Genomic DNA, 15,849 nt, shown 5'->3' with positions numbered 1-15,849 from the left:
AGTAATTTTGACTGGGGCATCTGCCCATTTACGGAGATAAAGAAGACTGAGGAGGAGCAGTTTAGGGAAGGTGACGGGGAACATGGGAAGCATCAAACCAAGATTTCTCTCTCAACTGCGTTGTATGAAACGCCTCCTAAACCTCTAAGTAGAAATTCTAAGTAGGCTGTTAGATCTACATCCTGGCGTCCTGCGAAGTCATCCTGGCTGGAATAGAGGTTGGGGAATCACTCGCTGATACCTAAACTTGGGGGAGTGGGAAGAGGTCCATGTCAACCCTGATCCTTGCTGTCTGGCATGAAATAGCCAACAGCGAATTGAGGGAACAACCACTAAAGCAGAAGAAAAGCCAGAGACGGACTGAGTCTGGAAAGTCCGAAGAAAATGCCATTTCAAGTAGGAAATGATGGTCATTGTGTCAATAGCACGACATAACAAGTAAGAGTAAAGCGGAGGTCCGTGGAGAAGGCAGGCCACAAGCTGATTTGAGGAGAATTAGAAAGTAGATGGGGGAATTGGCTCGCCGTGGACAGCTCAAGAACATCGGCTGGCAAGGAAAGCCGAGAGCAATGGAAGCCACTGGAGTGGGATGTGAGGCCAGGAGGGACTGGGGAAATGTGTGTCCCCATGTAGGTGCAGACGATTCAGAACAGGGGAGCGACCAAGAGGCAGAAGAAAGGGAGGTCATTGTACTAGCAACGTCTCTGAGAAGGCAAGAAGAGACGGAATCCAAGCCCAAGTGAAAGGCTTGTCGTCTTTCCGTGAGAGCAGGGACATTTCACCCCCAGCAGCAGGACAAAAGGCAGAGACTCGGGGTGCAGATGCTGGGAGGCTTGGAACGTCACAGATGACAGAAGGGAGGGTGTTCCTGTTTAAATGTTTCTGTTTTCTCCAGGAGGGCCGTGAGCTTGGGTGAGGCTTGGAAGAGCTGCTGTAGGGGGTTGAAGCAAAAGGAGGATGTTCGTTTGGGAGCGTAGGGAAGCATAGCACCGAGTCCTCCCGTTTCCAGGAAGAGCTGGGTATCCGTTTGAGAGGCGTGGTTTTCAGCGTAAAGTGAGACAACTCAGCGCTGTTGGTTTTTCTTCAACAGTGTAGGGCTACATGTACGCAAAGTTACAGATTTTGCAAGTAAAGAATTAAGAAAGGACACAAGTGCTCTTTAAAACTCTTAATAAATGGAGTCTTTGAATAAAACTTTCAGCAAAGTAGCCTAGAGATTTCCTATTGAATTTTATTTTGATTTAAGCATTATGCTCATAAGTACCCATTTTCTGTTTTGAATTCACAGTTTTTAGAATCGGCTTTTCTTTTTAATTAAGGCTGTGTGGGAAGACATTTTTCATTAGTAGAGTTGTGTTTGTACTGAATCTTGATTCCAAACAGTGTCAAATTATGTCATAAGACTTCTAGTCTGCTGTTTGAACTCAAAGAATATATTCTAGCAGTTGACGGATGATAGAATATTTTTGTGTTGACACGTATGGAACACCAGAAGTTTAAATATTAGAGTGAGGTGAGAATGGGTAAGTGTAGAATTTGATTGATTTGAGAATCTATGAAGGAGGGAGAAGCTCATGGAAATAAAAGATAGTAGAAATTTTCCGTGACCTTTTTCTGAAGCTCTTTTGTATTATCATGAGCTAAAATGGCGGCCATGAAGAGTCACTGAAATAGAGGACAATAATAGGACTGATGGGGATCCCCTCACAGAGGGGTCACAGGGAAGGCATGAGTCAATCAGGGTACAGGAAAGCACCGATGAAACACACAATACTCCTCTGGTTCCTTGAGGCATCCTCACCCCCCACTATCATGACCCCAGGGCTGCCTTTCACTGTGGGCTAGACCCCGAAGCATGTGCACAGGTATAGATAAGACATAAGAGCGCAGGACACGTGGAATCCAGGAAGAGGAATAGGAGTATTGATACCAGGAGGGCAGGGGGAAGGTGGGGAGGGGAGAGGAGGAAGGGGGAAATCGATCACGATCTGATCACCACATAACTACCCCCACCCACCCCACAGGGGATGGACAACAGAACCATGGGGGAAAGGAGACCAGTTGGTGCAAGATATGAAAAATAATAATTTCTAATTTAACCAGAAAGCCAAGAGAGGCAGGGGTGAAAAAGAGGAGCTGACACCAAGGGCTCAATAGAAAATAAATGTGTAGAAAATAATGATGGCAACATATGTACAAATGTGCAATTGATGTATTGATTGTTACAGGAGCTGTTAAGAGCTCCCAATAAAATGTTTTTTTACAAAAAGACTGCCATGGAGGAGGACAAGGAATTTTGTTAGTGCAAATGGCTTTATTTTACTTTCAACTCAAAAGGTTTGGGGTCCATTTCGCTTTGAACGGATGTGAAAGACACGCTGTGGGGTATAAATATTGATGAACCAGTAAGAAACAGATACGGTTTTATGTGTTAAACATTTCAAGGGAACGATAACGGCTGCTAACACTGGGGAAGTACATACCATGAGTGTACCCCAGGCAGCTGGGGGATTTGTACGACTTTTTATTGAGTTTGGTGAAGGTTTGCAAGGCAGGTCATCAGTTTCACATTCAACAATTCATACATTCTGACTCAGTTCACCCATTACAATCCCCTCAATGTACATTGCTCATCCACTTCCTCCCTGTGTTTCCTGTTCCCATTCCCCTCCTCTCCATCCGCTGACTCCCGCCCTTGGTAAATCCTACCCTTTTGATCTTCAGTAGTTGATTAATCTTGTCTGGAGTATGTTCCATTCCAAACCTGAAGGGTGGTTAAGGGTCATAGTCTTGGGCCTCCCACCAATCTATCCAACCAGCAAACCTGGTCTCTTATGATTTTGAGTTGTAGAAAACTGCTTCACATTTTTCTCTTACTCTATCCAGGACTTTCTAATGTTCTGCTTTCCAGAGCAGTTAGTAGTGGTGTTAGGTTCCGAGATTGGGGTACCTCAGTTTTGTTTCACAGTGCAGAAAGAATTCATGTAGCAGAAGCACGTTTGTGGTCCAAGTGACTTTTATGAGGAAAAGGGAAGTGTCCAGTTTGACAGTCTTGAAAACCGTACACTGTTTCTGGAAAGCGTACAAGGCCATGCGGAACCACGTAGGAGTTCATGTGTAAACATGGAAAACCACTTGGAAAGCATTCTGGACCTGGAGCATGAACCCTGCTTGCAGCACTAGGAGACCCAAGAGTCCTGTGGGCCCATGCAGGCCCGGGCCGGCATGCAGGTGTGTGCGTGCTGGTATACTGGAGGGACTCCCACACTGCCTGCAGAGCACACTGGAGGAGAGAGAGAGAGAGAGAGAGAGAGAGAGAGAGAGAGAGAGAGAGAGAGAGAGAGAGAGAGAGAGAGAGAGAGATGCGGCCTGCCTGCGACCATCTTTACCCCCACTGGCTGGGGAGGTGTGGATGAGGTCACTGGCAACCCTATTGGCTGAGTTTAGGCACACTGTGTGATGGCGTGTGCCCAGGTAGACCTCCCATCCGCCTTGTGTCTGAGCAGGCTCAGTTTGGATCTTTCCATAGGTGTCCAGTGGGTGCGTGATTTCTTTCCAACTCCTTTAGTCGTGGTCCTATGCAGGCATTGGGGCGATAACCCCCCTTTATTCCTATTCTGGCTCCCTGACAGTGGTAGTTAGACACCATCTAGTTCTTGCCTCGGGGTTGTGGGGCTGAGGTTATGTGGTCTGATTAAACGAATTATTTCCAGGTGTCTTGCTTGTCATTACTCTTTGTTCTGGGCAGGGGGAGACTAATAGTTGCAACTTAAATGGATGCCCATGAGTTTTCCACACTCGAGAGCACTGTTTTAAGCCCTTGGAGTTTCTGAAGCACACAGCCTAGATGAGATGGGGAGTTATCTCCATCTGATACAGATAAGGAAAAGGAGGCACAGGGAGATTTGGTAACTTCTCCCAAGTCACAGCTAAGGTGGGAAGTGGTGTCGGGGGGGGGGGGGGGGGGGGGGGGGGGGGGGGGGGAGCATAGTCAGACTCAAATACTTGGCTTGTGTGCATATAATCTTAAACAGCACTTTGACTCATAATCTAACAGCTGCCTTTTAAGAGTAGGGAATAAAATGTGATCTATTCTCTGTTTACTCAGGTACAAAATGATCTCTGAATTCACCTGGCCCAACCATGACCTTCCATCAGACAAGGAGGCTGTCAAGAAGCTGATTGAGCATTGTAGGTTTCAGGATGATGTGGCCTACGGGAAGACCAAAATTTTCATTCGAACTCCTCGCACATTGTTTACTTTGGAAGAACTCCGTACCCAGATGCTCGGAAGGATCATCCTCTTTCTACAAAAGGTAATTACATCTAAGAATAAAGTCCTACATCAATGTTGCTAAGAAATTTGTTGTATCTTTTACTTTCATTTAAGAAGTGATCGTGGACAGTATGTGTGTATCTATCTGTGTACATCTCAGAATCTCAGAATGGTATCTATTGACTTCACACATGAAAAATATTGTTTGGTTTTCTACATTCAAAATTATTCTTATGGCATTGCCCCCTGCCCTTTCCCCTATTTTTCATGGTTGGGGGGCATACATCGTAAAACACGAACTGTGCCAGCCATCTTGACATGTACCATTCCATAATTACAAGTTAAGCTAAACTTTTGTTTGGGTTTAAGAAGATGTCCAGGATTTTTTGGTACAAACTTTCAAGATTATCTCAGGACAACAGCTATAGGGGTTCATCCACCCTCCATGGCCTGGGAAAGTCTGGAGTCCATAGGAATTTAAAATTCTGTTCTATAATTTCCCTCTTTTGATCAGAATTCTTCTATGGGATCTGTAATCGAAATGTTCACTGATGATGCCAGGCATCTTCACCTGTTTGGCTCTCAGGGCAAGGTCGTTATTCTCTTTTGTCTTCTGGTATTTAAAATTGGAGAGAGATGTGAACCAGCCTAATTTTTGTTTTAAATGCTTACCCTATACTTTTTGGCATTTATTTTGTCCTGTGATTCAAAATTCTTTTATAACATACTTAAAATAACCTCCCTCAACCATCATGATTTTCATCATCGTGTGACCCCAGGTGTGAAGTGTTGACTTAATGCCCATTGGTTGATCGTGCATAGTATCTCATTGATCCATGTAGGGGCTCACTCACTCGTGTATTTTTTATTCTCTCTACCCATTCTCATATATACCATTTTAATGTAAAAAAATACAGGTTTATAAAGAAATATGTACCTCTGTGAGACTATACATACCTAGGCTATGTACCTAGAAGAACAATTGCAAGGTCATTGGCTGTGCATGTACTTATTTGGTAAAAGTTCTCCCAGGTTCCTCTTCAGAATGATTCTGCCAGTGTCCACTAGCTGTATATGAATGACTAGCTGTATATACGTAGCTAGCTGTATGTGACAGCTGTTATATCACATCTCGGAAACTCTGGGCCAATTCTACCGTGTCCTACAGGGTAGCCTTAAGTCAATGTTGACTCAGTGCCAGTGAGTTTGATATCACATCTCTGTCAATATTATCCGGCTACCAACATTTTGCAAGATTAATAGATATATTTTATATTTCTCTGACTGACATTGAATTTGAGCATCTCATTAAAAACCTATTTGCTTTGTTTTTCCTGTAAACTTTTGTTTTTCTATGGGAGCTGGTATTTTTTCTTATTTTCTTAGCAAAATTGCTTGAATATTTTCTATATTAATGCCATGTAAAGTTTAGACATTATAGATATGTTCTGTTGTGTGGGCATTCTGACAGACTTTGTCCATGATGTCCTCAATTGGACTGAACCCTTATTTTGATCATCGGAGCACTTTCTTTGTTTCAAAGATATCCTTTGCTTCTTTAGACTGTGTAGTTTTACCTTTCTTATTTGGATCTTCATCTTAAATAAGCATATGGTTTTATATAGGATCCAGTTTTCATCTTCCTCCTTATGGTGAGCCAGTTTTCTCAACACTAGCTACTAAACAATCTGTACATTTCCCATGAAAATGTGGTGTCACTTTTATCATATATGAAATTACCATGTGTAGGTGTCTGTGAGCCAGCTGCTCTGTTCCACTTTTCTAGTCGCCTGATTTTACACTAAAGCCCCACCATCTTTATTGTAGTCTGTCTTAATGTATGGCAGGATAAATCCTCTTTATTTTTTTAATTAAGGTTGATTAGCCTATATTATACATAGACCTATATTCTGTCATATAAAGTTTAATGTGTGTTTATTGAGCTCATTAAATTAAACAGTCATTTTTATTAGGATTCATCGATGTTTTAAAATAATATGAGAAGACTATCATTTCACAGCATTTAACCATCTCATTAAGAACATTGAATAAATCCCCCCAAAAAAGAAGAGCAAACCCACAGCTGTCCAGTTGATTCCAAATATTAGTGGCCCTTATCACAGTCCGTTCATCTTCCCTTGCCTGCCCCCCCCAAAAAAACAAACAAACAAACGATGCCTTCCTTCTATTTGAAGTTCATTTATTATGTTTTCTTTCTCAAGAATACTAGAAAATGGAGCTCTGGCTTCTGTCTGCTCTAGTAAAGTGCCTTCACCATCTGTTATTCTGGGTTGTCAAATTCCATATCTTTGCTCTTCAATACATAATGTGGTTTGAAATGATTGTTTTGTTTTATAGACCTGGTATTAAGTCTTTCTTCTTTTTAACCTATCCAAGAGATTGATTCCGATTCAGGGTTTGAACCTCTATGACCAGACCGCTCACGTTTCTTGGGACAGTGCTGGTTTATGACTGTTCCCTGATGTGTTGAGTCTTAGAAAGTCTTTCCTCTCCAAAGTGCCCCAGTATACATTATATAATCAATGAATCTACCCACTTGGTAGCTGGTAAAATCCTCTTCTTACTCTTTGTGGCAGTTTGATGGTCACTCTTTCACCATCCTCAGTGTCTGACAGACTTCAGTCCATTACAACTCAACTAACAAGGTGAGGTCTGCCGCCTTCCCCTTCTGTCTGCATAGGCCAGCTCATACATACAAAGTTGGATTCCAGATAGAATTCCATAGTTTCAGGGGCTCTTCCTTCAGGTCCCTCTGATAGAACCTTGCTTCTAGAAATGCAGGGTGCCATCACCAAGTCTCACCCCCCAACGCATACTCCTTGCCTGGTGAGAAATTGCCCTGTCTAGCTAGGAAAAAATGAGATTCTAGAAGAGAATGAATGGCTGCTTCAGTAACTATCACTCCTTCAGTGTCCTCCCTCCGCAATCTTCTCTGATGTATAGATCCTGCATTTCTTCACCATTACACAGAGGGGTAGAAATAAGGGTCTTCCTGCCTATTGTCAGGCAGGCCATTCCTACTGATTAACAGTGCATGTATAATCTGTATTTGGGGCCAACTCCACAGACCATAAAATAAGTAGAAATTCTTCTTCTCTCACCTTTTTGGAATAGATCTTCAGTCACCTAACTTTCAACGTGATGGACATTTTCTCTTTCTGGATCCTCATGAGAATTAAGTGAGAGGTCTAGAGAGGCAACTTTAGGAGCTACTATTTTAAACAATCTATTCCCAAAAAGTAATTTTTTAAGTTGCTGAATTTTTCCCCAATGGTATAAAGAATGCTCATTGCAAAAAAAAATAAACACAAGTAATCCATACAGTCATAAATGTGACCATCATTCATAAAAAACTTTCTTGTTAATACTTTTCTCTTTCCACAATGTTTTTTAAAATAATTTTATTGGAGGCAACTGTTATCACAACTATTATCACAATCCATACATCCATCCATCCATTGTGTCAAGCACATTTGTACATTTGTTGCCATCATCATTCTCAAAACATTTTCTTTCTACTTGAGCCCTTGGTATCAGCTTCTCATTTTTCCCCTCCCTTCCCCACTTCCCTCCCACATGAACCCTTGATAATTTATAAAATATCATTTTCTCATGTCTTACACTGACTAATGTCTCCCTTCACCCACTTTTCTATTGTCCATTCCCCAGGGAGGGAGTTATATGTAGATCATTGTGATCAGTGCCCCCTATATCCCCCCACCTTCCCCTTCCCCTTCCCCTCTGGTATGGCTACTCTCAATATTGGTACTGAGGGGTTCATCTGTACTGGCTTCCCTGTGCTTCCAGCTCTGATCTGTACCTGTGTACATGCTCGGGTCCAGCCAAATTTGCAAGGTAGAATGGAGGTCACGCTAGTAGCGGGGAGGAAGCATTAAAAAACTAGAGAAAATAATGTATGCTTCATCGGTGCTACACTGCACCCTGACTGGCTCGACTCCTCCCTGCGACCCTTCTGTAAGAGGGTGTCCAGTTGCCTACAGATGGGCTTTGGGTCTCTACTCCCCCTCAATGATATGATTTTCTGTTCTGGGTCTTTGATGCCTGATATCTGATCCCTTCGACACCTCGTGATCACACAGACTGGTGTGCTTCTTCCATGTGGGCTTTGTTGCTTCTCACCTAGATGGCTGCTTGTTTATCATCCACAATGTTTTTACTTTTTCCCACATTTACTTTCTCTACTCATATCCCCAACTCATTGTTTGGGGGTCCCCAAGTCCTCGCTTAGGTTCAGAGATTATCTGGGAGGGCTCTGCATATATTTATATTCACAATTAAAAGTTATTTTAGTGAAAGCAAAATTGGCAAAGGAAAAGGCGTATGGCCCTCAGCCCTCAGAAAAGCAGCAGTAAACTGTGGAGAACACTCCTCCTCCAAAAGCATGCACAAACTGTTGTCTCACCAGCCAGGGAATCTCATGAGGCTCGGTGCCCAGGCTTGGGGGAGGTGGGTCATGTAGGCCCCCTCTGGCACAGACCAAAATTCCAGACCCCTAGAAGAAAATCAAGAGCCCTGGTGATGCATCAGCTAAGTGTTCAGCTGCTAACCAAAGGTTGGTGGTTCAAACCCCACCCCAGTGACGCTGCAGGAGAAAGACCTGGTGGTTTGCTCCCAGAAAGATTCCAGCCAAGAACACCCTCTGGGGAAGTTCTGCTCTGTCACATGATGTCACCCTGACTCGATGGCACATGACAGGCTTTCAGCATAAGCACAATGTACGTACCATTGAGACGCAGTCAGACCCTCGGCATTTAAAGAAAGTGTTCTATCATTTATAGAGGACCATTTCCAAATTCCCAGACACTAGCCAGGGGCCCACCTTGCAGACAAGCTGGAGTGGTCTCTGCCCTTCTACTCAGTTGACGCCCTTCTTCACAGCCCTCATGTTTTCCCGACCTTCGTACTTGCTACTATCACATCACTTGACACAGTAGAACTGCCCCTTTGGGGTTCTGAGACGGTGAACTCTTTACAGTAGTAGAAAGCCTCATCTTTCTCCCATGGAGTGGCTCACAGTTTTGAACTGCTGGCCTTGCAGTTAGCAGGCTACAGCTGTGCCACCAGTCTTCCCATCCTAACCCTGATAGACCTCTTAATACATGTAGCCTTCCATACTGATGTCTCCTCTTCATTTTTGTTTTTTCTTAAACAGCAATGTATTTGCCTACCATTGGAAGGAAGGAGTCTGGATTCAGGGTGCTGGCTCTAGGGGAAGGCTCTCTTTGTTGCCTCTGGAGAAAAGCCCCCTGTTCGTTGGCAATCTTCTTGTGGCTTGGGATCTATTTCTGCCCATCTCTCCCTGCTTCTGTGTACCTAGCCTACCCTTTATACCTCAAAACAGATTGATTTAAAACATTAATACTGTCTACTTATACCAACACTGAAAACCCTTTCCCAAATAGGGCTATAACCAAAGGTATAGGGGGTTAGGATTTACAACGCTTTTTTTGCGGGGCGGGTGGGGAGGGAGAATGGGGCAGGGGGCCAGACACATTTGCATCCATAACATGTATCATCATTAATACGGTAATGCCTGATTTACACAATAGAGTCCCAGGAGTGAAATTGTTAGGCTGAAGGCGATGATTTTTAATCATAGTAGAGGGAAAACAAAATCCACTGCCATCAAGTTCATTCCAGCTCAGTAATCCCTGTGGAAAGGTTCTCTGGTCAGACAGCCTTATCGGACAAGTATGAACATGTTCCAGTTTGGCGTATAAGTGAACTTTCTCTGTGTCCTTTGTTTCTTTAAACCAAAATATCTTTTTTAAGATTTTCAACTTTTTCCAGCCTAATCAATAAGAACGATCTGATTTTGAATTTAATGTTTTATTTCCACCACTCCCATAAGACTGTCTCTGTGTTGCTTTTTTTGTTTGCCTCTCTTCTGTTACTTGTTTGTTCATATCCTTTCCCTGTTTTGTTTGTTTTTTATTCGGTTGTTTATCTTTTTTTCCCCTAAGAATTTATAAGAGCCTATAAATGTAACAACTTTATGTACAAATGAACTTCAGAAAGTTTGTAGGAAAAAATCTATCTCTTGATTCCCCTTTCAATGAAAATTTTAAGCCCTATCTTAATTGCAATGACTGTTTCTACATTATCATTTGCTGCTTGATATGTTTCCTGGCTTATTCTTGCTTGTGAAACTTTTCACTGTTATTATAATAAAATAGGTGTGAACTTTTTCTTTCTATTAGTTTCCTTCTTGTTTAAATTATAGATCTAGAACTTATTTTTGCACATGGTCTGAATGTAGGGGGGCCAGCTTGGCTTTATTTCAGGTTAATAACCAGCTGTTCTAATTCTATTTGTTTAAAAACTTTCTTTCCCACTGAATTGAAATTCTACCCTTGCCCTGTATTAAATTCCCACATACATGTAGGAATCCCTTTCAGTCCTAACAATTTTATTCCACAGCCATTTCCCACGCCAGCATCACACTGTGTTTATTAGAGTGCATCTTTATAGGTTGCTAGGGCCTAGTAGCCCGGCTTTCTGTGTATTTGTCTTTCTATTTTCCTGTATGCCATAAGGATTTGACAGCACATTTAAAGAGACAGAATCAAGGATGCTGATTCAAATCAGTGCCTCCAGAATGAACTGTTTTTGAAGGAGTAAATGACAACCACAAGAAAAGGTGGCACCGAGATACAAACTACCTCGCTTTCTGAGTCATTGCATTTATCCTCATTATCACTGTCACCATCTGGACTGCCAGCCACTCGCTATCAAGAAGTACAAAGACTCTCTTTAGCAAATCTTGTCTCTTACTGAGTCCTGTGCTTGGTATCTTCAGAGATGGTTAAAATTGCTAGAAAGATCCTTTCTGTGCAACAGCTAGCGCACTGCCATCAAGTCGATCCTGACTGCTGGCAACCCTCTAGGACAGAGCGCAACAGCTGCAGTGGGTTCCTGAGACTGGAGCTTTTTCTTTTTTCATCATTTGATTGGGGGCTCGTACAACTCTTATCACACTCCACATATCCAGCCATCGTGTCAAGCACTTTTGTGCATTTGTTGCCATCATCATTCTCAAAACATTTGCTTTCTCCTTGAGCCCTTGATATCAGCTTATTTTCCCCCTCCCTTCCTCATGAACCCTTGATAATTTATAAATTATTATTATTTTTTCATGTCTTACACTGACCGATATCTCCCTTCACCCACTTTTCTGTTGTCCATCCCCCAGGAGGGGGGTGATATGTAGATCATTGTGATCAGTTCCTCCTTTCTCCCCCTTAACTTCCTGGTATCTCTACCCTCATTATTGGTCCTGAGGGGTTTATCTCTCCTGGATTCCCTGTGTTTCCAGCTCTTATCTGTACCAGTGTGCATCCTCTGGTCTAGCCGGATTTGTAAGGTAGAATTGGGAAAATGATAGTGGGAGGGAGGAAGCATTAGAGAATTAGAGGAAAGTTGTATGTTTCATCAGTGCTATACTGTACCCTGACTGGCTCGTTCCCCTCCTCCCCCGACCCCAACCTTTCTGTAAGAGGATGTCCAGTTGCCTACAGATGGGTTTTGGGTCTCCACTCTGCATTCCCCCTCATTCACAATGATATGAATTTTTGTTCTTTGATGCCTGATAACCTGATCCTATCAACACCTCGTGATCACACAGGCTGGTGTTGTGCTTCCATTTGGGCTTTGTTGCTTCTCAGCTTCAAGCATTTAAGACCCCAGACACTTTATCTTTTGATAGCCGGGCACCAGCAGCTTTCTTCACCACATTTGCTTATGCACCCATTTGTCTTCAGTGATCATGTCAGTAAGGTGAGCATCATGAATTGCCAGTTTAATAGAACAAAGGGTTCTTGCATCGAGGGAGTACTTGAGTAGAGGCCCAATGTCCATCTGGTCCCTTAATACTAGACCTATAAATATATTCACATAGAGCTATTTCCCTATCATCATATATAAATATATTTACATGCCTATATACGTATGTACATGCCTATATTTAGACCTCTGTAAATGCCCTTTGCCTCCTAGTTCTTTCCTCTATTTCCTTTTACTTTCCTCTTTTCCCACTATCATGTTCAGCCTTCATTGGGGTTTCAGTAATTCCTCTCAGTTGCAGTGCCCTTGATCAAGCCCTACCAGGCCTCTGCACCCTCCTCGCCATCGATTTTGGATCCCTTGTTGTTCCCTTGTCCCTGGGTTTAACACCCACTTCCTTTCCCCGCCTCCTGCTCTCCCATGCCTGCCCTGTCCCCCAGCCCCAACCATCGGTACCATTGTTTTCTCCTCCAGATTGTTTATCCCACATATCTTATCTAGATAGACCTGCAGAGATAATAATATATACAAATAACAAGACAAAGCCAAAGAAAACAATACATCAACAACAACAAAAAGAAAACCTGTAAATAGTTCAAGGTCTTTTTGTTGACCTTTAGGAGTGTTTTCCCATTGAGTCTGATGGGGTGCCATGCCCTGTCCCCAAAGTCTATTTTTGGTATTCCCTGGGGACTTGGTTGTTCTATTCCCCATTGCTGTTCTGTTGCACTCCCTTAGTGTTTCGCCTCAGTCTGGTGGGGTCAGATCGGGTGCAATTCCAGCACTGTGTCTCCAGTGTTGTCCCTGTGGCGCTATGGCTCAGTGACTGTAATTGTTTTTTAATAGAGTACACGGTCTCATCTTTCTCCTCCAAAGCAGCTGGTGGTTTCAAACTGCTGACTTTGTGGTTAGCAACCCAGTGTACTTTTCATTGTTTTCTGTTTGTTTTTAAGAAAGCTTTTATTTCCTGTTACTTTCATTACAACAATGTGAGATCATACAATGAAATGAAAAAAATACAGATAAGCAAATATTAAGATAAAAGTCACTCATTTGCTCAGCTCACAAAAGCAGTCCACATTTCTTTGTCTATGACTAACCATGCTCAGAAGCCAGACTATATCAGACCATTGTCATGTAATGTATTTGGTCTGTCTTTATATGCCTAAGTATGCATTTGCTCATGTGCAGTCGATGACTGATTCCCTGTCATGTTTTACTCGCATCTCCTCAACCAGTCTACCATTCCCAGGCATTAGATGTTTCCAGTGTTTCACTCTTCCAGGTCCCGTTGCATGAGCATGCATGCCTGCTTGAAACAACGCCTGGTGCATGCGAAGAGTTTGATTCATGTTAGCTTATTGGCAACGCTCCGAATAGTACTGCCACACTACTAGTAAATATTTGTGAATATCTTGATTATTGTCATAGAATCCATTTTTAAGCAGGAGAATGTATTCGAAAGGTACACATTTTTAAAGACTTTCTAAACCCATTGTCCAGTAAGATTGTACCAATCTATGCTCCCACCAACAATGCAGGAAAGAGCTCATCTCCTTGAAGCACGGCCTGTTTTCATTCATTTAAAAGCCCTTTCTGAGTAACCTGAAATGTGAATATTGAGAAAAGCATTTACCACGAGGACAGGATGTCGTCACGCCTGTCTGTGCATCATTAAATTAAAAGAGGTGACTCAGTATAGCCCAGGGGACTTTGTGTAAAGGCCACCCTTCTCACCCTATCTTAACGTGAACTTGATCCACTCGCCCGTTCACCCTGTGCATTGAGCCTGTCAGTGCCGTCCCCACATCGCGTTTGAATGGAAAATCACTACGATGGTATGTTCTCTCTGGCCGTGGAGAAACTATTTAAAGTTTTCATAAATATAGCTTTCCACAGGGAGGTGCTGGGAGCCCTGAGTAAGGTACAGTGCCCGTTTAGCAGCAGACACAGGGCTGTGAAGTATGTTGTGAGACAGATCTATCTAACTTGATTCTCCTGTTTGGCTGTTTCCTGCTTCAACCTGGGTCTTCAAGGGCCAGTTAAGTCCCAGAATGTTGTATGTGGCTGTGTGACCACTTCCTGGTGGAAGGGAGTTGGCCTTCCTCAAAGTAAAGTGGTGTGACGATTTACCCACTCCCTGAGGCGGAGTCAATTCTGACTCGTAGGGACCCTAGAGGACAAAGTCAAACTGCCCCTGTGGGCCTTGAGAGTGTCACTCTTCACAGGACTAGGAAGCCTCATCATTCTCCCACAGTGCAGCCCTTGAGACCAGCAGCCTGATACATGGCTACTATGCCACCGGGGTCCTTGCACGTTTAGTGCCATCCCCAAACAATGTCCTGCTGTGGTCAGGTCAGCTCTGACTCATGGGGAGCAGACAGGAGTAGGTCCTGCTGCCCCGAGAGTGTCTCAGGCTGTCCATCATTACAGAAGCAGACTGCCACAGTTTCCTCCCACAGAGCGGCTGATGATGGATTCCAACTGCTGGCCTTTCAGTTTACAGCAGACGGCAGATGGTGATGTAGAAAAGGCCATTGCCCTTCAGAGAAGGCTTTGCTGCACCACTGTTGTTACACTGTTCGGTGCTGTCAGGTCGGTTCTGACCCAGAGCGGCCCTGTGTATCAAAGAACGAAACATGGCCTGGTCCGAGGCCATCCTCACAGTTGTTCTTAGGTTCGCCTTCCTGACGCTCCCTAGGAACATTTAGGAGAGAAGAGGGAATGTGTATGAAGACGATGTAGGAGAGGAAGTGGCGATGAAGCAGAGGAAGGAGAATCAAGCTAATGGGAGAATATATTCAAGAAACATGCTGAAATGACACGTGATTGTTACATCTCGTTTTCACGTAGCACTCAAGATGAAATCGTAGGGGACTGAGCCATGTCTTTTTTTCCTAATTCAAAATAATAAATGTTTGGCATTCCACTAGGAAACTATAATATTATGAAGCTATTGTGCAATTAATTGCAGGGCTACCTGCATTTTTCAATAAATCAACTGTTTCTAAGCACGTGCTGCATCTCAGCTATACATAATATCTGGGAAAGGAAGTAGAGACACTGGAGATCCAGTGTCCTTTATGTGATGGCTCATGGGGAAATTAATTTCTGTTCTCCCAGCAAATATAGATGTTCTTCTCCTGAGCCACTCCCCTCCCACTGGGAGTCATGTGGTTATGGGGAGGAAGCTGGGCTCTGGAAGACTACATTGTGAATTCTCCTGAGTGAGATATTTGGCTTATTCCTGAATTTAATGAGAATGCTGCGGCTGGTTTCTACAGAAAGCATGAGATAAAGAAGTATCCATCTATTCTGATTATATTAAAAAGTTCTCTAAAAGTCAAAATAGAAGCTGAATTCTATTTAGTTACTTTTTAGCAATTATAAGATTCTCATGTTATCTTCTCCTTTGAAGTATCAGTACAGAGAATAATACTATTAGTCGACCGGACATTAAGATTAGATTTGTTTCAGCAAAATCATCTCGAAGTTTATCTCCCCACCCCCACTCCCACCACTACTTTGCAGCAGCCTAATGTGTGCAGGTTGAATCCCCTTAGGAAGCCATGTGGCAGAGGACATGTGTGGCAGCTTAACTCTTCGTTAATTTTCGCAGGTTCTTTATCAAGATCACTGTTTTTTACTATGTTTTATGGGATCCATTTTGGTCATTTAGATTTTCCCCGAAACTTACCAGGTTCTTAAGAACATGGAATAGAACTGAACCAAGTGATCTCTCTCTCCCG

At 43.0% G+C, this 15,849-nt stretch overlaps 1 protein-coding gene across 1 annotated transcript in view; it reads left to right on the top strand.

Moving 5' to 3' along the window:
• Window positions 1-15,849, top strand: part of MYO1D (myosin ID) — a 333,146-nt gene that overhangs the window by 147,360 nt on the left and 169,937 nt on the right. Inside the window, exon 16 of the mRNA XM_075561385.1 lies at window positions 4,109-4,316. Coding sequence (XP_075417500.1) covers window positions 4,109-4,316 — 208 coding nt within the window. The remainder of the gene's footprint in view (window positions 1-4,108; window positions 4,317-15,849) is intronic.

The sequence above is a fragment of the Tenrec ecaudatus genome, chromosome 10, assembly GCF_050624435.1.
Source record: "Tenrec ecaudatus isolate mTenEca1 chromosome 10, mTenEca1.hap1, whole genome shotgun sequence".
Taxonomy (NCBI): Eukaryota; Metazoa; Chordata; class Mammalia; order Afrosoricida; family Tenrecidae; genus Tenrec; species Tenrec ecaudatus.
The sequence above is the reverse complement of the archived record's forward strand: the minus strand, read 5'-3'. Positions and strand labels throughout refer to the sequence as shown.